General features: G+C 40.7%; 1 protein-coding gene across 2 annotated transcripts in view; it reads right to left on the reverse strand.

The window, feature by feature from the left end:
• CFAP20DC (CFAP20 domain containing) overlaps positions 1-24806 on the reverse strand; it is a 191345-nt gene that overhangs the window by 44970 nt on the left and 121569 nt on the right. For both annotated transcript variants that reach the window (XM_040994742.1, XM_040994743.1), the window contains 2 exons: positions 22739-23116; positions 4986-5189 (listed from right to left, as the gene is read on the reverse strand). In XM_040994742.1, the coding sequence (XP_040850676.1) occupies positions 4986-5189; positions 22739-23116 (582 nt within the window). The remainder of the gene's footprint in view (positions 1-4985; positions 5190-22738; positions 23117-24806) is intronic.

Consider the following 24806-nt stretch of genomic DNA (forward strand, 5'->3'; position numbering starts at 1 on the left):
TCTACATAGTGAACTTGAAGTCAACCTTGAACTTGAACCTTGAACCTTGTTGCCTTTTCCAAGAAAACATTTCTGAAACCCATAATACGCAGAATTAATTGCTCACTCCTACATGTTTCCAGAACCCTTCTGATCTCTATGAGTTACAGTATGTTGTTTATCTCTGCTTCTCTTTAAAACTATGGACATTTTAGGATTGGGTAAAGCCTTATTTATATTGCCAGTACACATTACAGAATCTTACCACTCCACAGCATACTGGGCCACTCTAAAGGAAAAAGGGTAGAATGAAATTCGGTGAGACAGAGAAGCAGGCTTGAGGTGAGAGTTACCATGGAGATATCTCAGGCTCTCATGGCAGACGAGGAGTGTCCTTCCCAGAAAAAGGCTGGGGAAGGGCTACAGGAGGCTTTGGTGCTAAGTCTTGAGGGATGATCAGATGCAGCCACCTGTGAAGAATGCATGGAGGGGATTATGCCTGGGAGTAAAGCATGCAGTGTAAGAAAGAAGTGAGATAAGGCTGGATAAGGAGGCTCATATATGCCAAATGAGAGGTAACAGCGAGTGCCTAAGGCTCTTACGTAGGGAGGAGATGAGATCAGATGTGGGCTTTAGAAAGCTCACTCGTGTAAACGGCAATGATAATCACAGTTGTTACATGCCTATTATGTGCCACATGAAGTGTTAAATGACTGACGAGTTTAGATCCAAACTGTGACCCTTTGACCCAAGAGCAGATGCTCCCAACCACCGGGTCACATTGCTGGGGCTGAACAGGTATTAGAGGACTGCGGAACAAACTGCATTTAGATAGAAAAGCAACAAGGCTATGGTATCAGGCTGCGAGGACTAAGTAGTAAGCAGGAGAGAGAATTCTCAGGACTTAGAGACCAATTAGATAAGAGTGATGAAGGAGCAGAAGCAGGAAGTCTTTCAAACATGTGGGTTAAGCACCAGTGTGAACGGTGTTGCCTTTCACTGAGATACAATAAGAGTAGGATGTCAGTGTCAAGTTAGCAAGCACTTTCATGTCTTCCTTTTCACCGTCCTTGTACAACTTCTACACAGAAAGATCTAAGTTCTCTGACACGCCATAACATTGTTTGTAAATTGCTCTATTTAAACTCCATACAAGCAGCAAGAAGCAGAGTTCATTAAGGAATGCAATTTCCCATTTGTCGATAGTTCTAATACTGGACTAGACTGAATTGGAGGCAGTAATAAACATATCTTAAGAATACCAAAGGTAAGCTTCTCAATATTCTTTCTAAAAAAAAAAACCCCACAGTTTTCAATATCTCATTTGGTCCAATGGAGAGATTATTAAATTCATTACCGATGATGCTATTTTTGGTCATATACTTTCAGAGTGGAGTAGTTGTCATGCAGGAATCTTCAGTCTTTGCCAGAACAGGACAGGGATGAGAACACGGTATCCAGGGCAACCAAGAGTTCAGCCTTTCAGACCATAAATAATCATTCCTCAGATTGCCCTTTGTCATGCCGCTTTCTGAGCTGCGGCACCACAGAATGTGCTCCATCAGGAGGCCACTTATCTCTTCCCTTACTTGGGGTTTAAATGACTGCTGAGGAATATTTTGTAACAAATGCAACATTTCAATTCCATCATCAATTCTCCAAAATTCCAAATCCACAAGAATCTACAGTTGACTTTTAAAATCTTAACCGGCTACAAAAACATATGTGTAACCAGAGTAATCAGACCATTTGAGATTTTCTGGGCGTGTGGATCTTCTTTGGCCCTAAGACTGTTTGAGGTGTTACAGATGCTTACTTGTTTTTCTTAAAATTGTATTTACCTATTTTGGGAGGGATTGAGGGGTAGACACATACACACATACACAGAACTCTTATGGTTTGTTCATTCCCCTAATGTCTAGAATAACTGGGACTGGCCCAGGCTGAAGTGGGAACCAGGTACTCAATCTAGGTCTCCCACTTGGTGAGCAAGGAATCCAACCATTTCAACCATCATCAGTTCCCAGTCTGGGTGTGTGTTAGAGTGAACTGGAATTGGGAATGGAGCTGGGACAGGAATCCAGGCATTCTAATCTGGGGAGTGTGGGTATTTCAAGTGGGAGCACAAATACCCACTACCCTGCAGTTGTTCTTTTTTCAATGAAAGCATTATTGAGGAAAAGGAACCTGAAAGGTGGGAAAGGAGAAGCTAATGAAGGATTGCCACAATTGCCTCTCCCCCGGCCTTAGAGCCAGCCTGAACTTATCCTCCGTAAAGACCTGCAAGAACAGCACAGAAATTTCATCATCCCCTGGACATCTGTAGCACTCCTTTGATAACTAAGTCACACATTAACAACCAACTAGAGTAGAATCACTTTTCTCTAGTGTCTCAGTGTTCTCATCTGGAAATGAGAACTCTAGTAGTGCTTAGCACTCAGGGCAGGCATCAGGAGGAAATCAGGCAACACATATAACAGTTTAGGTGACAAGGTCCTTGAGAGTTCAAGAGCTACAAGGAGTTGGAGATCTAGCAAAAAAAAAAATGGCTTTAAGTTACAAGTGGTGAATACCAAAATTAATATTTATTAAGTACTAAAAACATATCACCTATTGTCAACTGCCCTGCCACCTTTATACAGCTGCATATAAACCTGATTGTCATAATTTTGCATTTCCTTTAAACTCTAAAACACTACATTCACTGTTGGATGGAAGTATAGTTTCTACCTCCTTTCCCCATTCTGCTGAGGGACAACACATCAAGAAGGCTTTCCTCAGATGCAAACTTCTTGACCTTGGACTCCTCAGCTCCAGTTGTGATCAGAATACTAGCAGTTAAATGGACAGTAAATGCCAGTCTGAACAGTCTCAGGTGAAAATGAGCATACTATTGGACACTGGAGTAAAGGCAGCTTTGTTAGAGCTGGAAAGAACCTTGCGGAACTATGTCTGGGTGTTTGAACTCAGAAGAAGGCACGATTTATCAGGGATTAACTGGAATATTTGGCAGAAGAAGTGTCTTAAGTAGCGAAGCATGGTTTCTTTTGATTGCTTATAGTAAAATTAAATGGAAAAGAACTTATTCAAAGATGAAATTTATAATTAAAAGGGCAGCAGAACAGAAAAACTGGGCATGAACTCTCAGCCTGGCTCTAAAGAATGAAAACAGCAGGCTGTGGAGAAAATAGTAAGGATGTGGCCAATTGACCATTTGTTAAATAATTAACAAGGATAGAATAAATCAAGGCTCTAGTCCATACACTGGAGAGAGACCTCAAAGGCATTCCAGAGATTCCCTAGGCTAGCTAGGACCTTGAGTGTCAGATTCCAAGACAGACATCTATGGAACTTTAGCATTTGCTGCCCTATACCATGCATGACCTGCTCCATTGCAGGGCCCCTCAACCATCCCAGCTTCAGCTTAATCAGGCCCAGATATGACTTGGGCTGAAAACCATGGGCCTTAGTGGTCCCTAGACAGATTTCATGTATCAGACAGCCTGGGAACTCAGGGAGAAATGTGTCATGGGAGCAGAAGCACATTAGCTAGCCTCCAGCACAGAAATGCCTACAGGATCTTAAGATTGGGATTAGGAATGTAGAGCTGTCAGTGTGCGATGCCAGCCAGGGAGAGCTGTAGACAGGAGACATTAACCCCAAAGAACTACTAAAGCAGGAGTTGTCCCAGCAAAACCATGGTGGGAAGGGGTGATGGGTAGGGCTACCCAAAGACCCACGGGCTCAGCTCCCATGCTAGTGCACCCAGAAGGTGACCTATGCAGTGAAAGATTGTTATGGAGTCAAAGGAGATCATTCTCTACCTTTGAGACTTAGTGTTGGGGCTGGAATTGTGATGTTTTAAGTCCCACCTGCTCCACTTCTTTTTTGCTTAGTGTTAATGAGCCTGGGAAAGCAGTTGAAGATGGTCTGAGCATTTGAGCCCCTGCCAATTATGTGGGAAACCTGGACTGAAGTTTCCAGGTCTTGGTATCAGCCTGGCACAACCCCAGCTGCTGAGGTCATCTGGGGAGTGAACATGTGGGTAGAAATATTCTCTTTCTTTGGCTCTCCCTCTCTATACCTCTGCCTTTCAAATATAAACCTAAATCTTTCAAAAAAGGATTTGGTGTTATTTGCCTGGTTGTGTTCCGGGTTTATGGGTTCTCAAGAAAAGTTTCCTCTTTCTTTTTGCCTATTTTTTCCTTTAGGAATGGGATTATCTATCTTATGCATGTCCCATTATTGTACTTTGGAGGTAGGTAACTTCTTTTGCTTTCACATGCTCACAGTCAGAGGAAATTCTGCCTCAGGATGAACCATGCCTAGAGTATGACCCATATTGATGAGATTCTTGACTTTGAACTTGTGAGAATGGGGCCGAAGTGAGTCAAGTCTTTGGGGCTGCTACAATGGAATGAATGCATTTGTATGTGAAAAGGACATGCATTTTAGGGTTAGGGGCAGAATGATATGGTTTGATAGTACTCCTGCCAGCCCCTCACCTTGGATTCATGTGTTGAAAACTTAAGCTCCAACACAATGGTGTTGGGAAATGGGAATCTTAAGAGGTGACTAGATCATCCCCTTCTGCTAGCACACGGGAACTTTTGCCCTTCTGTCTTCTACTAGGGATGGCCTAGCAAGAGGGTCCTAATATGATGTGGGCCCATTGATTTTGGGCTGCGCAGCCTCCCAAACTAAGAAATATCTCTCTCTTCTTGAATTCAGCCTTGGGCATTCCATTATAGTAGTACACAAAAGACTAAGGCAATCATCATGTGCCTACATCTTTGAAAGTAAAGAAGACAATTTAGGAACAGATAATACTATTTATGAGTTTTTGCCCCTAGTTCGGAAACATGATTTTAGAATGGACTCTGGATATTTACTGTAGGGTGTGTTCTCCTGATGGCCCCTCTATTATTCCCAGGGAAGGCTGTGCTTTGAAAGAAGTTGGCTTCTGGTTCAGGCAGTACTGCTGGGATGCAGGGCCTGGGACTTACTGGTGGCAGGCAGGAGCTCCAGGTGGTCGTGTCGTCACTGCTGGTACTTATGCTGACATTACAGTTGTCAACCTGGGAGGCACTCAGGCCATGGGAGGCCCCTGGGCCCTCCAGTTCTTCATTCTGCTGCCGCCGTAGGCTTGCCAACATCTGCAACTCGGATTCACTCATCTGGCTGGAGTGATAGTTTCTCCAGTCATATTCCTGACAAACAGGGGAGAACATGCCAGAGCAAAAGGTCACTTGGTCTGTCTTATGTTGCCAACCCATCATCCTCCACAGCTTTCCCCCCTGCGGTGGCTTCCCACTGACAGAGGCCCACATTCTTAACATGTCTTATGAATTCCATTTTTGGTTACCACAACCAAGTTCAGAGGAAACTAACTTTCTAAAGGGTCTTATTTAACTCACAGTGTGGGAAGTTCAAGTCCAAGACTGGACTGCCAGCCCCACAGGTTTGCCTTTTGTGAGGACAGCAGACAGAAAAGGTGAGGTGCGTAAGGAAGAACGGTCATGTGGCAAGCCAGGCAGCATTGAAGGACAATAAACAATCTTCTTGCAAGGCCTACCTTGTGCGGGTGCACCCCCAACCACCTAAGGACCTCCCACCAGCCCAACCTCTTAAACATCATAATTGGATTAAGTTCCTGCTCTCTCAAAACTCACTTGGCTTTGGGGTTTGATGTTCTATATGACTTGAGTGTCAAATCAAGTTTAAACCCACAGTGAACAGGCATACCAAGTCTTCAGGACCACTGACTTTGTGTCAATCTGCCTCTTTGCTGTGTACCTGCTAATTCCCTGGAATCCATGTTCTGGCTAACTCCTAGGTATCCTTCAGGTTCCCAGTGATGCACTGTTTCTTTTGCCATGCCTTTCTGGGGGACCACAGTCTGAGTCAGCTCCTCTCCTGGGTACTCGCAAATAATTTTAACATTCTCAACTTTTAGTATTTCTCGCAACGGCAACTATATAACTTGTTTTTGCAGTTCACTCACTAGTGACTATGAACTCTCCATACAGGTATTCACCCCAGGTGTTTTAATCTCATTGTATTTCCCATTTCTGCTCAAACAGTATTTTCACTGGATACAAAAACAAAAAAATCAAAGCAGTTTTTCTTTAAAAGAAAAATCAATTTTCACATAGAAGTCCAGTTTATAAGGGAGTTAATGACCATTACAAATAGTTAACTTTACATTAAGACTGAGAATGACTATTGCTGTTAAAGCCATAAAATAAAACTTAATGTAAGACGAGAACATGGAAGATCTAACATCCAGAAAGGCGTCTAAGCTACGGTAAACATCTATACTGACATGGAGTATACTATATAAACAATCAGTCACATACATTTTTTTCAGTAATACTAAAATATATTTTTAGAGGCTAGTATTAGTGTTATTTCTATGCACAGGGAAAAAATAAGCATATAGGACCAATGTTGTGTTATAGTAGTAAAGCTGGTGCCTTCAATCCTTGCATCCCATACTGGTGCTGGTTCGTGCTCTGGCTGCTCCACTTGCAATCCATTTCCCTACTAGTCAGCCTGGGGAAGCAGCGCAAGATGACCCAAGTACCTGGGCCCCTGCCACCCACGTGGGAGACCAGAGGAAGCTCTTGGTTCTGGCCTCACCTGGCTTAGCTCTTGTGGTCATCTAGGGAGTGAACTAACAGATGGAAGGTTTCTTTCTCTGTCTTTCCCTCTTTCTCTGTAATTATTTCAAATTATAAAACAAAGTAAAATTTTAAAAAGGTCCTTTGTTTGTCACATATACTGAAGGGAAAATATTTTTAAGAAGATAAGTAAGCATAAGTATTTTTAAAAAATTTATTTCTGGCCTAAATCAAATTTAATAGCTAATGTCAATTTCAAATTTCTAACATTAGCAGCCCATATGACCAGTTTACTTCCAGTGCTGAAACAGAACATAAAATTTTGAAATTTTCTTGCACATATGAAAATACTGGTTATGCTAAAAATTTTCTCTAATATATACCACAAGCTTTAGACATTTCAATCTCTATACTTAATTTCTTGGTGAATGCTTTGAGATGACCCCTGCTTTCTTTTGGTTCTTTTTTGTCTCATAAAGATATAAAAAAAACCATGATTTTAAAAACAATTCTTGATGTTCCTTTCAGTAAAGCATTATCATCATCATAATTCAGGGTTTTAATATGTTTGTTATCTAATCACGTAATGTGAGAAACTTTTGAAAAGTTGCCAGTGGAAACTGTTAAAATCTTTACAGTTCATAGCTCCAGCAGCACAGTGCTGTAAGGAGGTGTGCAATCTTTAATAAGAGATAAAACATTTAATAAGCATTGAGAGTTCTTGGGGGTGGGCAAAACAGCTATCACAAGAAGAACAAAATTTATATCCCAATGAAAAAACAGGAAAACAAATAAAAAGCTCACAGAAATAAATCAAATTGAAAAGAAACTGAGGGTACCACAAGTACATGGAAAGAAGCTAACACTGTTATTAGAACGCAATTAAAAGTAATCCTGTATTTTAAGGTTCACATTTTTTCTTAAGAGGAAAGCCTTAATCTGTATGGAGTGTGACTGACTCATCCATTTGATTTATCGAATTAATCCACAAATGTACTGTGCCTGAACAACCACTCTGACTGATAGTGGGACAGAAAGTCAGAGAAGCTATGGCAGTGGTGAACACGGCAGAGCTGCGGCTGGGCACTGGACCTGCCATTCAGTGGCTGTGTGTGACTGGGAACATCAGCCGACCTCTCTGTGCTTCAGTGTCTTCATCTCCAAAAACGCGAACACTGTGCATTCCTCACGGAATTTTTGGTTGACTAAAAGGAATAATATATATATATCTAATGCTTAGTAAGGAACCTGATTTACAACTATACTAGGGAGAACAACTTAGATTTTTATCCTTAACAGAAAATGTCTGAGTATGCGCCATCTAATGTACACATTTGAACGAATTAAACATATGTGCTGTTATGTGAAAATAGTATGTAAATATGAATGGAGATCATTTTAAAGTGTTCCTCTCCAAGCAAGATGAGTTTGTTTTGGGGGCATGCACTCTGGGGTGTGTGCTCCCTTCTTGAGGAGCTACCGAGCTGCTCATGAACACAGGAACTCCTCGTGGTTATTATTGCTTCCTCTTACTTTCTCTGTCTCCATGCTTCCACTCTGTATAATGCTAGCAGCTAGGAGGATGAAGAAAACAAGACCCATCCCTGTTCTCATAGAGCTTGGTCCGGACGGGGAGACATAACAGGTATTGCGTAACAGGAATGATAATCAAAACTACAACAATGCAATATTGATTGATACTATGATCAATAATACAACGAAAGATATGACTAACATCCTGGAAGAACAAGGCACACAAGTGGACTAATTGTCCAGGAGAATTACCGAAAGCTTCCCAGGAGTCTAAGTCTGGCATTTAATAGGAATTAAATTTGTTGACAAATGGAGCAAGAGGCCTTGGGAAGGACTCTGTGCTGCTGGCAGTACTGACACAGGGGCTGGGGAGAGGCCAGCTGGGACACTGCCGTCATCTGCAGTGGTGGAAATGGATGGGTTCAATCATTTAGTCTACAAATACTTACGGAGGTCTTATTACCTGCCAGACACTATAGGAACTCTCAATTTCCGTGATTGTATTTCATGCAATGGTAAAATGAATTCTGATAACACCCTGGGAAGAGCAACCAAAAATGAATAGAGAGAAGAAAGCCACTTCTTGTAGGTTCACGAGTGGAGCGATCGGCGGCAGAGAGAGGTAATCAGTTCCTTGAGACATTTTTGATATCCAATCTCTTAAACCATTTAAAAAGCACCAGAAAGACTAAATCATTTATTATTTTTTTTTAAAAAGAAGGCTTGCAATAAAGTCTTCACATTAAAGTGGACTGTAGCACAAGATGTCATCTAACTAAATTGCACAACTGCTGAGAGGCAAAGTGCCTTATGCAATTTTAACTCTGAAAGGCTCAAAATGTTATGTATATAACTCAGTTTCCTTTCAAAATATCCTTGTAGGACAAAGGGGGGGCATTATCAATCAGATTTGTTTTAGGAAGAGGGCAAAGGGCTGAGGACTGCGCTGTTCAGCTGTGCTGACTCCTACACAAGTCCTTTGCTCACAAAGCCTTTCAAATCACTCATTTTCATTGATCTCTCTTCAGATGTCAATGGCAGCTGGTTTTACAAAGACAATTAAGATATGGCTGCTGCATTCCCAGGTCTTCCATTCAGGAGGGCAATTGAGAACAATCAAGAGATGATCATAAATAAGGCAGACGGAGTTGAAGTACAGCATTCCAAACCACACTGAACCTTGATAATGGTGAAAGGGAAAACCATTAAGTCAAGCAGAAAGATAAAACACAACAAACAAAAACAACGTTTCAACTCGATGCCTTTTGTCCAATCTCTGGACTCAGGATTTTAACACAGACTAGCTTAATCAATCAAACATCTGCCTAGAGAATTTTGTGGGCTTCAGTTAAAATTAATTCCGCTGAACTGTTGGGTGACACAAAGCTAGATTTACTGTGTGGTATGGAGAAAAAATGAGACATGGCTAATGGGATGAGATCAGACCAGAAACTTCATTCTGCTCCTTGTGGATAGCAGGAAAAAAGAATGGGGAGAAAATTGGGACGTTATTCTCATTCTGAAGCCTACTAAAATCACCAAGACGATTTTTTTCAGAAACAGGTTTGCATTGTAAAAGTACTCAGAGAGAAGTGGACATCATGTTGCAAGACACTTTTAATAAGAGACTACCAAACAATTCCAGATTGGGACTGGAGTTAGCCTAGCAGTTAAGATGCTGGCTGAGATGTCTATATTCCACATCAGAATATGAACTCCAGTTTCCTGCTAATTAGACTGGGGGAAGGTAGTGCTGACAGCTCGTGATTGGGTTCTTGCCATCCATTTGGGAGAGCTGGACTGAATTCCTGGCCCCTGGCTCCTGGCTCCTGGCTCCTGGCTCCTGGCTCCTGGCTTTGGCCAGGGGCCTAGCTCCAGGTGTTGTAAGAATTTCATGGAGTGAATCAGTGCATTGGGAGACTTCTTTTTCTTTCAAATTCATTTTTAAAATGCAGTTTAAAAATTCATGTTTCTTTGTAACTTTATAGAATCTACTACTTACTACAAAGGGGATCTGTTAAAATAGAATTCAAAAGGCAATACGAGAGTTAGGAGACAGATGAAGCAGTCTGGCCTTTCAGAAAAGACAGAGACGGGGGTTAGCGGCACCGCGCACTAAGCTGCCATCAGCAACACTGACATCCCATAGGAGTGCTGTTTGAGTCTGGACAGTGCCTCCTCCAATCCAGTTTCCTGCTGATATGCTTGGTAATGGTATGTAAACCACTGCCTTGGATATGTGAGACGAGGATAGGGTTGCTGGCTCCTGGCATTGTCATGGCATAGCCCTAGCCACTGCAACCATACAGAGAGTGGGCCAGTGGATGAAGATTTTTATCTCCCTGTCAAATAAATAAATGTTAACAACAACAACAAAAGACTTGGTTACTTAGCATAAGAACAGTTAAGCTTCCTGGAGGACAGGCTTTTAGCTGGACCTTGAAGGCCAAGGGTACCATGGCAGCATATTCCAAATAGCAGGCAGGAAAATATAGGGCATCCTGGAAGCACGACTAACATTTGTAGAATAATCATTAAATAGACTGGAAAGTAAAATGCATACATTAGTGTTTCAGAAGGGAATTCAGTAATACTGTTTCAAAGCTACTAGGATGGGAACATCCCTCATTTAATTAAACCTGGGAAGACAAAACAGCTCCTTTTCTCTGCCCAGGTCAGAGGTTCTACCAAATGACACATTCTCAATAACTCCCAGAAGGAAACTAAGCAAATGCCGCTTAAAATGAACAGATAAATGGTGTTATATTTGCACAGTAGTTCACGATCTGGCAAGAAAATGAATTTCATGAACAAAACACTAAGCAAGAGAAGCCACACTACCTACTGATGAGATGAGGGACAAGTAAGAGAGAGGCAGCACAGTAGGGCTACTGGGCTGTTGTACTGTTCTTTCTTGGTTTGTGCATGGTCATCGAAGTATGTGCTTGTGGGATACTCAGTGACCTGTGATCAACAGCAGAAAAATCTATGGATCAAGTAAACTCCCCAGAAGTGATTACCTGTTCGTTTTTGGCAAGTGACTGTTCAATTTTAGCGCGAAAACAAGCGTGCTGTCACTGTAGCTTGGGGAGATGCGACCATTGGTAGCTTTAGGTTTGGATTTCTTACAGATTTAATAGTTGTACTTAGAGGGCTCTGGAATTTGTGTGTGTGTGTGTGGGGGGGGGGGGTCCCTGCAAGAAAGATACTAGAAAATTCCATTTTCCAAAGGTAATTTCATATTTTAACTGCCATTTTAATTTGAGGGCTCATCTCATTGCTGTCACTGCTTATGGCAGTGTTTACTATCAACACTGATTGTTCACTTACAGGTTGGTAACATATCAGTGTCCCAGGGCTTCTCTTCCCCAACTAGCACTCCTGAGCCACATATCCTCCATGAGTCTGTCCTGATTTCCTGGGAGGCAGGCCTACTAGGACGCATGCACAGAAGGGTCCCCAGACACGAGCTGTGTGTGACACATACTAGGGCACACAGCTCACTCACACGTGATAGTGGTTTTCAGCATGTATTTTCACCATGCAATGCGGTAAAGACCAAGCCATGATATTATTTCCAAAGATCTGGCTCAGTTAAAGAGATGTTACATCAACTAGTCAGGCTGTTTGACAGAAGCAGTTGATCAGAACCTAGATCTTGTTTTGGGTCTATGGCAGTCACGTGGCTCGGGTACCATCAGATTGTCTGCTGCTTTGGTCTGTCTGTCACAAGCGTTTCAGCAGGTGACCCTGCTTGTGGTCTGGGAAAGTAGTCGAGGACAACCCAGGGCCTTGTCTCCCTGCACCTGTATGCGAGACCCAAAAGAAACTCCAGGCTCCTGGCACCAGATTGGCACAGCTCCAGTCCTTGCAGCTGCTTGGGGAGTGAATCAACAGAGGGAAGATCTTCCTCTCTGTCTCTCCTCCTCTGTATATCTGACTTCCCAATAAAAATAAAAAATAAATCTTAAAAAAAGTGGAGTTCAAAAACAATACTTAATTCTGTAGCACTATATTCTGAGTTCAAGGTACTTTTTGAGTTTAACAATTATGTTCTTTAAGGAATCTAATACAACTAAATGCAGGGCCTGGTGTAATAGCCTAGTGGCTGAAGTCCTCACTTGGTATGCACCAGAATCCCTTATGGGCACTGGTTCATATCCTGGCTGCCCCACTTCCCTCCCAGCTCCCTGCTTGTGGCCTGGGAAAGCAGTAGAGGACGGCCCAAAGCCCTGGGACCCTGCAACCACGTGGGAGACCTGGAGGAAGCGCATGGCTCCTGGCTTCAAATGGGCTCACCTCTGGACATTGTGGTCATTTAGGGAGTAAACCAGCAGATAGAAAATCTTTCTTTCTGTCTCTCCTTCTCTCTGATATATGACTTTCCATTAAAAATCAATAAATCTTAAAAAATGGAAAAGATTTCATAGTATATTCAAGGATATTCTGGGATTAGTGCTGTGGGACAATGTGGTTAAGCCGTGGCAGTCCATACTGGGGTGCCAGTTGGCGTTCAGGCTGCTCCATTTCTTACCCAGATTCCTGTTAATATGGGGAAGGTAACATAAGACAGTGGCAGTACCTGGGCCCCTGGCACTCATGCGGGCCCACATGGAATTTCAGGCTTTGGTTTTGGCTCAGTCTCATCTATCACAGACATGTGGAAAATGAGCCAGGGAATAGCATTTCTCTTTCTTTCTGTGTCACTGTGCCATGCAAATAAAATAAATCTGTTAAGACATAAATTATATACATTAAAACCAAGGATGTGACACTTATAAGGCAATGGCTGCCTTGTACACAGCACAAGTAAAATAGCCACTCAGTAAATGGTAGTTTAAAATATTAAAAAAAAAAACAGAGAAAAACAATTACTGGATAATAGAAATGAAGGTGAAGGTAAGTCAAATGACAATTTCTGGAGTGAGAAGATGATAACTTTAAATCAGAACTGTTCTATAATGTAAAACAGTTTGGCTGTAATACATTAACAACAGAAACCAATGTATGCATTTTGTTGTGTTTTTTTTTTTTTTTTTTGCACATTAATGTACTTTAAAACTTAAAGTGGTTATAAAAGTAAAGTTACCACTTTTGTTGGTAACTTTGATCATGGAGGTGCAATTTAAGTTATACCTTGCACTAGAGAGTGTATTGGCCAAGAATCCTGGGGTAGAAACTGCTTTGTCTCTACCTGGATATGAGCAAGAGAACGTATGTCTGTTTGTCAAATGGACAGCCAGGCTTCTCATGAGGGGCAGAGATGAAGTATGGGACATCTTCTACAAGGAGATACCCCACCCCACATCAGCAGAATCATGTAAAAAGAAACCTTAGAGTCCTCAGATGCCACAGCATTTGGGGAATGCTGCCAGTCTAGTGCCTGTTACATAAATGGCAAGGGAAGTGGCAAGTGTAATTTACTCCTATTTAAAAACAGGAAATTAAAAACATCAGAGAAGATAAACTTTTCCCATAAATATTTGATAAGTACGATGCTTACCTAAACGTTAGAATAGTGGGGAATTGAAATGTTATACAGATGAGGATGGGGCTGTGTCTCAACAGACCAATTTCACTATAAATCAGAAATCTGTTGCAGTTAGAAGGACACCTGTCATACCTGACTCACATAACATCACAGCTTGGGAGTACAATGCAATGCAAATACTTGGTTGTTTTCTTTCCTCATTGTGGGCTTGTCAGGGAAGCTGTGCTCCCTGCTGTTGCCCAGCATCAGGAAACAGTATTATGCTTTTCAAATGAATTTTGAATTCAGTACGCCTTCTACTTAATGAATATGGCTTTCCCAGCACCAAAAGTCAAAATATTTTAAGTTGGATCATGGGCAAGTCAGAGATCATCTGTAATGGCTTTGGCTGAGCAGTCAATGTATTTTCATGGACTTAAACTTCTGGAAGTCACTTAATTTTTTGTCACGTCTACTACCTGCAATTTCTAATGCTTTAAATTGCTCCTCTTTATTACAGCAAATGACACATTATTTGCATTCTGAGATGCTCTGAAATGCAGAGTATCAAAAAGTCCTAATGACTTGCACAATTCTATGTCATCATCCAAATTTTCAACAATTCCAATTTTAATCATTGTAACATATTTCTAGTCAAGGTCGTTTTGCCTTTGCAAATAACATCTGATGCAAAGGAAGGCAAAGAATTATAAGCAATAGCAGGAGATTGTACTGAAAAAATATTCCAAGAGAAGGCAGAGGACTAAAAGCAAGTTCTGTCTAGAAAATTTTTATACCAACTTCAGATGCTTTTACTGGCAGCATAAACGTTACTTAATGATCAAATTCTGTAGTTTCAGCAGTATTTCCAGAAACTGATAATGACTGTCTTTTTGGACAAGAGTGTAATTTTGACAAAACTTCAAATGTTAGACTATTTTCTGAAAGCTATAAATTGGTGGCAGTGTCCAATTTAATAAGTGATTTTCTGTTTACCATGGTTAGTATTATGGTTGATGAAATGCTACAGTTAGTTCCCAATCCCATTCAATCCATCAATCATGAAACCAAACATCTGTAAGTCAGTTTTCTGAACAAGGTAGGCACACAGAGGATGGTCTTGGGGAAAAGACCACAGGCATACCATTCTTACTTCTAAATACTTTCTTCTCTTCAGGGAACCCCTGCAAATACCCAACTGGATTATGGGTTCAGTGTTCTATATGCCTCATTCTCATTTCATTCTCAGAACAACCCCGAGAAGTAAGTATTATCATCCTCAAGTCTGTAAGACAGAGAAATGCATCCAAGGTCACACAGCTATGAAGGAGCAAAGCTAGCCAGGAATCTGGCTGGCGTTCTGACTCCTGGCGTCTACTAATCTCGACTTCCCGGTTTTGAAGAATGAAACAGCGGATGGACTTGACAGAGCGCTCTGTCTACAGAAGGGGTACAGAGTGGCCTGAGACCAGTGGGTATGTCATAGACATTGTGAAAGGAGAGGTAGAGGCACCCTAACTGTCTTGCATGTACACAACATATGGGCCAGCAGGTCCTTGAACAGTTGTTTTGAAACAATCCAACATTGTTCTAGTCAAAGCAAATGAAGGATCAGAAAGACATTTATGAGTCCTTCAAACAACAAGGTATTATTGGAAAAATGGCTGTAAATGACATTCGTGGGTAGCAATCCCAAACAGAGACAGATGGCGGCCTCCCTCTGAACAGAGTATTATATGCCCTAGAAAATGTAGAACATAAAATTGGTGGAACATTATTTTAAAAATTCTAACGTTTTCTTCTAAGTTTGTGGAGCATAAATTGTGTAGATATTTTATCCTTTGCAGAAAAAATACAACGATAGAGATTCCTTGCTCCAGTACTCAGCTCACGTACAGCAGCGAGGGAGGTGAGGAAGAAAGTCCTTTTCACATTAGCCAAAGGAAATTGCACAACAATTGAGATTTGCTCACATTATACCACAGCTTCAAATATCTTTTAAAATGCCCTTCCATAATTCAGTTTTGATACTTGGAAACGGCTATGTAAAGGTTACAATTAAAAAAAATTACTGGATTCATTTTACTGTTCTTTTTCTATTAAAAATTTTTAATGTCTATTTTTCCTAAAAGGAACATTTTGGAACTTTAACTTGGTAGGCTATTTTCTTCAAGAATCTCCAACCTTTTCTGGAGCCACAGAATCTTTAACTAAGTCTTTCTGTTTGTTTGTTCAAAGATGCACATAATGGTATTTGCAAGTTTAAAATGCTGTATTCAAAATTATTTGAATGCAATTATATGTGCAGAAAAGTTTAATTACTAGCTATCTACATGGTTGCAATATTACCCAGAGGGTTGTACTTCTTTCTTAATTAAAAATATTTAAACTTAATAACAGAAAACTCTATTAAAATATGAATAAAACATTTCAAGGAAGAAGTTTACTAAACCATTAACAAATCAATCTCAGTAAGTGTTTTTTAAGAGTAACTACTACCCTTCCATGATGGGGTAGGGAGAATTGGAAAGATGGTTCCCCTGTACCTCCTTTTCTAATACTCTATAATTTTCCTTTGCCACAAAGGAGCTTCACATGGGAAAGCACGAATATTCAATGGCATGGCCCCTTACAATTCTTGATTACAAAAACCTTGATGACTGCGTCCATTTACTGGATTGTGTTCACAGTCTAGCAAATGCTATTGCAGCTGCCTTGTTGCCCAAGTTCCAAACTTACAAAGGAACCTTAAGACAACCTGTTTCCTCTTCTCCACATCCTGTTACTCCTACATCCTAAATACTACCAGTTCTCTTCTTGTCTAAACTGTAGGTGTGACTCCTTAATTGCTTCCCCTGCTTCCATTTCCTGTTGCAAGCACTGTCCAAGACAAAGGAATCCTTTTGTATGAGAGTCATGTGTGAGACAATATAGTCTCCCTGCTTAAAATCCTTCCAACTTTATAAATGCACTTGGAATAAAGATCATGTGACCCAACAAAACTTTCCTGACTTTATATATAATCCGGGTCTTGTTCACCCTCTCATTCATCCTCTTAAATTTTCCTATTGAACACAAGTCCTAACGTCACAGATTCTGTTATCCAATCATGCATATCTCATGACTTTCCTATTTAGTTGTCATGCATCCCTAAAACACTGTGTTCCCAAGGTTCTTTGTCTGGTTGGATTCTGCTTAGACTTTAGATCTTAGTTCAAAAGCAGTTTAGTCAGATAACACATAGAAGTATCTATCATTCTGTCCAAACTTGACACTCTATCCATCATCCTATGTCTTCTCATTCCCTTGTCATAGTTGGTACACTGTTGTATCTCAACAAATTTATGCTCCTGAAGAGAAAGGTCTTATCTGTTTTAGTTACTGTTGTACTTCTAGAACAACAATAGGTAGGGTATCTGATTTGGTAGACACTGAATAGAAGAGACATTACTATCTCCTAGAGGTGGAGCCAGCATAGCTGTGTCCTATCACCCAGAGGCTCTTGAGAAATAGCTTAGGCAGTAGAAATCTCCAACAAAGGTAATTTCACACCTGCATTCTTATAGTATAAGAAGGGCCACTAGTTCCATATTAATATTAATGCTCAAATATTAAGATAATAGTAATATTTCCCCAAATGCCTACCATGACACAGTGTTCATTTTGGCAGGAACTGACAACCTGTTCTGCACTTACACGGAAATGCGAGGGATCCAATGAGGAAAAAGCAGAGTAGAGCTAAGAATTCACACTTCCTGATATCAAAGCTGACCACGGAGCTCTAGGGATCAAAGAAACGTGATACTAGCATGGAATACACACAAAGAGCAGTGGAACAGAATCATGAAACCAGAAACAGTTCCTAGGCGTATGGTCAACTTAGAGGAGGAAACAATCATTTCTAAAAGATGGTACCAGGATAACTGGTGATCCATGTGAAACAAACATGAATAGGTCAGACCTCACACCACATAAACAAATCAGCTCAAAACAGAACATAAAAGTAGATTTAAAGGTTGAAACTATAAAACTCTTAGACAAAAACTTACAGTAAATCTTTGTGGCCTGGGATAAGGTATGCTTTCTTAAGACATCAATTGCACAAGCAACCGAAGAAAAATAGAGTTTATCAAATGAAAAACCTCTGTGTCTCAGAGGGCACAATAAAGAAATGGAAATCCAAAGAATGAAAGAAAATATTTGTAAATCATACAGTAACAAGGGACTCCCATTTAAATATACCAAAAAAGGCAAAGGATTAGGATAGGCATTTTCCCAAAAGATGTTTATGAGCAGATAAAAAGCACCCCTGGGTGAAGCTCCTGCCTGTGGCATCAGCATTCCATGTGGGTGCAGGACAGAGGCCTGGCTGTTTGATTTCTTCTGCAGCTCCCAGCTCATAATCTGGTAAAGGCAACTGAGGATGATCAAGGATGTCAGGATGCCCCGACATCTGGTTGGGAGCTCTGGATCAGGCTTTGGTAATGGTCCTGGCCATTGTGGCCACTTGGGGAGAAAGTGGATAGAAGATCTATCTCTCTACATCTCTCCTGGTAACTGACTTTCAAATAAACAAGCAAAAAAAAGTTTTTTTTTTTAAGATATCATTTGGGTAGGCATTTGACCTAGAAGTTCTGCCACTGCCAGCTGCAATGCCTGGATCCAGTATTGAAGTGCCTGGGTTGGATGTCTGCCTGCAGCTCCTGAGTCTGATATCTTGGGGGAGAGAGTGGTAATGGCTCAAGCAGTTGCACTGCTGCCACCTATGTGGGAAACTTGGAAGGATTTCTTAGCTCCTGGCTTGGCCACTCCCTCTCTCACAGCTGATGTGGGCATCTGGGAAGCGAATCAGTGAGTAAGATCTCTACCTCTCAAATGAATAATAATACAAAAAAAAAAAACACATCCCTAGACACTGAGAAATGCATGTCAGAAGCACGGTGAAATACCACTTCATATCCACTAGGATGGTTTATATTCAAAAGGCAGATAAGATGATGTGTTGACTGGGAAGCACAGAAACCAGAACCCTCATATTGCAATTGTGCAAATTCAGAATGGTACACCACCACTGGAAAATAGCTTGGTAGTTCCTCCAATCTTAATCACAGAATTCCACATGACTTGGCAATTTCATTCATATGCTTATATCACAGAGTATTGAAAATGTCCATATGAGAACCTGCACACAAAGGATTCACAATAAAAACAATCCTAATAATCAAAAAAGAGAATCAAATCCAAACACCCATCAAGTGAAAACAAAAATGGCCAATCCCATACAACAGATTCAAATATAAAAAGGAATGAAATGTTATGATACTGATGGGCCCTGGAAAACCATGCTAAGTGAAAGAACACAGACACAAAGGTCCTAACTTGAAAGACTTAATTCATATGAAATATCCAAAACTGTTAGAGCCATGAAGACAAAAGAGAGTAGTGGTTGTTAGGAGTTTGGGACAGGGGAACTGAAGAGTGACTGCTAGCGGATGCTGGGTTACTTTTGGAGAGATGAAGATTATTTAAAATTAGATTTTGCAAATACACTAAAAGCCAATGGGGTAGGCAGTTGATAATAGTGGCTGAGATGCTGCTTGGGGACCCTGATTCCTATGTCAGAGTCCCTGCGTCCGGAGCCTGCCTCTCTTCCTGATTCCAGCGTTCTGCTAATGCGCATCTTGAGAGGTAGCGCATCTTGATGGCGAAGCACTTGGGTCCCTTCATTCAGATGTGAGTCTCAGACTCAGATTGAGTTTTGTCCTAATCCAGCCAAGGTTGCTGAAGGCACTTACGCAAGTAAACCAGCAGATGGAGATCTGTCTTTGCCTTTCAAGTGAAATAAGTAAAGTAAAATAAGTAAATAAAGAAATTGTACTCTTTGATAAATACAATGTATGCTATCTGAAATCAATGAATAGTTATTTAAAAAGAATGTCATCCCTATGAATCTCCAGGATCTGGAAAAAATCCCTTTGTGGAGCCAGTAGGCATACAATGCCCTCTGGGGTAACTCTTTTTCTAATTCTTAGCTGCAAACACTTAGTGAAGAAGATGTCAACTAGAACACCTTCAAAGGTGGGAATGAACTTGCTTTTCTTAAAAAATGTTTATTCGAAAGTTAGAATTACAGAAAGGGAGGAAGAGACACATTGACCCTTCCACTTGTGGGTTATCCCTCAGATGGGCCCAAACACTTGGGCCACCATCTGCTGCTTTTCTCAGGCCATTATTTAGGCAGCTGTACTGGAAGTAGAGCAGCTGGCACCACAAACGTGCCTATAAGTGGTGCCAGCATCAGAGCTAGTTGCTTCACCTGCTATGCCAGCTCTATGAACTACAATTTTAAAGATGCTTCTTGAAAAACACTTCACTTCCATTAAAAGTTCACTGTGAAATGAAGCAAGAATGCCTTATACCTTCAATAATCTTGCATCCTATTAGAAGATGAGGATCGGATGGACTAATGTGAGCCACTGATTGCAGTGATCATGTGGGTTGTTAAACATCAAGCTACATTACTTTGAATTTGGACACTAAAGTTAAGCCTCTTTGCAGGAGGAACCATTACCTTTGTGCCTTTATCCCCGACCTAAGGTAGTTTTTCCTCCTATTTAGCCCTTTGAAGCTACTTCTCTGAGTTAGTTTCTTTAGCTGCAAAATGGAATGGCAATTTCCTGTAGGGATTCCGTGAGGAAGATGAGGCAGGTCCATGCTTCGTAATCTGCAGTGAGCAGCATCAGAAACATTTTTTGAAATGAGTTAGCCAGTTTCTGGGTAACCTAAAAGCTTTTCAGATGAAGGCAGTGTGGGACCACAAGTGTCCCATTCTCCTTCCCACCTTTGGTCTCTTTACTCCTTTTACTATTCCCTAGTGATAGGAAGTCATCTTTATTTTGATTGAATCCCCAGTACTTCAAGTTCATGTGTGTCTGGAGCTAATGAGCTTATTTTTATGGTTTGATTTTATTTCTAGAGAAAAATGGAGAGATTAAAAATACAATTTTGAGATTTATAGGATGCCAGATTCCACCTCATAGAAGATAATGGCACACAAATTAGGGAGAGGTGCTGGCATTGTTACACAGTGGGCTTTGGGATGTTGGTATCCCATATGTAAGTGCTTGATTCAAAGCCTAACTGTTCTTGTTTCCAATTCAGCTCCCTGGTGATGTAGCTGGGGGAGGCAGGGGATGATGGACCAGGGCTTTGGATCTCTGTCACCCATGTAGTGGAACAGGATGGAGTACCTGTCTTCTGGCTTTGGTCTGGTCCAGCCCTGGTTGTGACAGTCATCTGGGAAGTGAATCAGTGGATGCAAGACTGATATCTCTCACTTGGCCTTTCAAATAAATAACAAGCAAATCATTTAAAACGATTTTTTTTTTTTTTACTGGAAAGCCAGATTTACAGAGAGGCTGCAATGGCCAGAGCTGAGCTGATCCAAAGCCAGGAGCCTCCTCTGGGTCTCCCACATGAGTGCAGGGTCCTAAAGCTTTGGGTTGTCCTCAATTGCTTTCTCAGGCCACAAGCAGGGAGCTAGATGGGAAGTGGGACAGCTGGGACATGAACTGGTACCCACATGGGATCCCAGTATTTACAAGGCAAGGATTTTAGCCACTAGGCCATTGCACTAGCCCAATAACAAGCATATCTTAAAGATATCAGGAAAAATGCAATGGGATGCTTCTTAAAGATTTTTTTTTCTAACAACCCAGTACTGGCCACAGTCAAGGAAGCAGCGTGGTAGAATAAAGCACTCAGGCTCATTTGTTATATACTATCAAATTATTTTGCAGAGCCAAGGAGGGAGGGGTTAAAATCTAGTAGAACCAGAACATTTGTTTTAAAAGTATTTTTAACAATAGAACATATTCAAGAATTTAGTGACATTTTTCAATATCGTATCACTATTAAACAAATCCATTTCCATTAGGTTAAATGTTAAACTCTTTTATTCTGTCTACACAAACACATGCCTACACACTAAAGCACATACACATGATATAAAAAATGTATGCATTTCAGCTTTATCTTTCACTGTTTTTTGAAAAGAAACTCTCGTATTTCTGAGATTTAACACCTGTTCTGCAGCATAGCGTGATAGTTCTGGGAAGTGGATCCAGAATCAGAAAGTCTAGGTTCAATGAACTAAATTAGTTCAACTAACTGCTGCTGTTGAACAAACTGTATATCCATTTTAAACCTCAGTTTGCTGATCTGAAATACGGAAATGAATACAGCCCCTACCCCTCAGTGCCCTGGTGAGGATTAGGAAATACTTTCAGAAAAAGGGCTTGGCATAGTGAGCAAATGAGACTTGATAACTGAGAAACATTAGCTCCTTCTCTTTCGTTGATGACAAAGACACCTATGTCTACCACCTGTGCTAGGTAGTGATGAATCCTCTCCAAATGACTTAGAATGTAACTGAGCCAAAGTTTCACTTTGTAACATTATCTAAGACCAATAGCACACATGACAAAGAAAACCTTTAATACAAAGGAACAGCCACATCATTTGTTCTGTAGTTTCTAAGTGTAGCTTGGGGAGAACTGAGGCAAGAAAAGTGTGACCACATAGGGAGGGAAAAAATCAATCTGATGGACATGAACACAGCCACCCAGCCAGCCCAGGGATTTATTCAACGACAATGCTTTCCTGTTAACCTTCCCTCATATCATCTATTATTTGGGGAACTGCTGCAGAGAGACCAGAAAGCGAACAGAATAATGATGTTTTTATGGCTCCTAATGTAGATTGTTATTGAAAATCTGTCAATTTTACTGGCAAGCTTTTGGCACAAAAATAAGATCCTCATTTGTAATTTGCAGGCGGTGATGGCTAAAATTATGGGAAGTAACTGGGAAATAAAAAAATAACTTATGATGAAAACCACATAATTATCTTTCTCATTAAAAATATGAAGCATTCTATTATCATTAGGGTGTGCAATATACCCTTTAACAGCTGCTGTTACTGAACTAAAACACATCTGAATAGGGGAGCAACTACATTACTGATCACCCAAATGATGAAAACCAGAAAGCGCTCAAAGTGGGTGCACAGTGGAACAGAACAGATACACGGCAGGAGGTACCACCCGCACACATCAGGCAGCAGAGTCACTTACACACACCTCAGGGATGGGTCTCAATTTCTCCGCTGAGATTTCCTTCAAGGACGCTTTGCTTAGTGGAGCAGGCACTGGAAGGGCTGGTAGGTCCTCTGCTTTGATAAGGGGGTCGGGAGTTTTCTGAGAGGATCCACACCTTCTTCCAGGGGGAGAGAGGCATGGTGCAGGCAACAAACTCTTCTCAAGGTCATTTCTGTCTTCTTGCTTTGCTGAAGAATCCCAGTTTCCTGAGGCTTCGGCTCCAGTGGGGGTACTCTGCAAACATCCTCTCCTTGTCCACCTCGCAGCCTTGCCCGGCGAGCTCTCTACAGTTAACCGAGTTGACCCTGGAGGACTAGCTGTGGAGCCTGGAGAACCTTGGAGACTGCCGTCACCCTATACCAGGAAAGCAAAGCGAAAAATGTTTTAGAGCAAAGACTTGCGGTGATGGTGATGGAGTTACTGAACACAAGTTCTTAATGAGTTTCAATGTAAGAGTCTACAAAGAAAGCAAAAGTATGAGACTGTATATATATATTTTTAATCTTCACAGAAAAATAAGTAACTAAAAATTGCAATGCAAATTGGTCTACATCATTTGCTAAGGTGCCCTGTTGTATCATATTTGTTTTGGATAAGGTACTTTGATTTTAAATGTCTCAGTAGCAAGAGAACACTTAAGAAATAGTCACTCATTCCAAAGAATATCTAAAAATAGGATCCCTAGGAAGTTGTTTAAAACATCTAGAGATTGGACACTCTGATTCTTGATAAGCTAACTCCACAGAAAAGAAATAGCCAGCACCTAAAGCAGAAACATGTTATTCTAAATACAATGGGGTCTAGTACAGCATTTTTGCCTTATGGGAGGGCAGTTGTGTTTTCATCAAGAGCAAAAGATAATGAGTCATACTTTATGAAGTATTTCTCTTACATGAAAATTTTCATTAAAGAATATAGATATATTTTATAAAATAAGAACCTCATTAAAGTGATAGCTTAGAAAGCTTAAAGTGAAAACAAAACAAAACAAAATCTGCGGGCATAACAGCTCTACAATTACTTACGGAAAGCCGAGGTTTAAATTTTAAAAATCAGAGAAAGAACTTTTTCCATATGTAATCAGTGGCCATGAAAGTAGACAATGGAATTGAGAAATACAGAGCTAATTTCTGTGGTACATCTTTTTATGTGATGAAATATACATTAAAATAATACTATGCGAGCATTGCATTCGTAATGGTAGATTTTTCCAATCTGACTTATTTATCTATATATATAATAAACAAATGAATACTAAATGACAAACAGAATTGAGGGAAACAAAAACAATGAAAGCAGAGTCAATTTGAAAGACATTATCTGGAGGCTTACATTCTGTAAGCTGTTTCTCCACTTCGTTTATAAACAAACAGAAGCCAATATCCAGTTATTTCCAAAGATTGGAGTTTCTAAACACTTAGGGGATTGATTGTACTGCTCAGTGTCTTCCTGAATGTTTGGCAATGTTACACATTCAACAAAAAGATCCTGATTTAGCAGAAATCACTCTTTCAGAAGATGTGAAGGACAAGGGGTTGTCACAAATTCAGGAGAATGTACGAGAAAAGCATGCATGGATTACATTTTTTTTTTCTTTTTGGCACCAAAGCAAACATCTGTTGATATCACTTTTCTACTAGTTTTTAAAGTATGCTCACTTATCTAAAGGTGAGAGTTTGCTCTAAGTTGGGCATGTGACATATGTCAGCTTTGGATTAAAAGCAGTCTATCACTGTTTTGTTTCTCTTTGTTTGTTTTATTTTGTTTGTTTTAGATTTACTCATCTTCATTGGATAGGTATATTTGCAGAGAGAAAGAGAGGCAGAGAGAAAGATCTTTCATCCATTGGTTCACTCCCTGAGTGGCTGCAATGGTCGGAGCTGAGCTGATCTGAGGTTGGGAAGCAGGGGCTTCTTCCAGGTCTCCTACGTGGATGCAGGTCCCAAGAACTTGGGCTATCCTTGACTGCTTTTCAAGGCCACAGGTAGGGAGCTGGTTGGGAATTGCAGCAGTCAGGACTCAAACTGGCATGCATGTGGGATGC

Source organism: Ochotona curzoniae, unplaced genomic scaffold (genome assembly GCF_017591425.1).
Source record: "Ochotona curzoniae isolate NIBS_2020 unplaced genomic scaffold, NIBS_Ocur_1.0 contig_908, whole genome shotgun sequence".
Lineage (NCBI taxonomy): Eukaryota > Metazoa > Chordata > Mammalia > Lagomorpha > Ochotonidae > Ochotona > Ochotona curzoniae.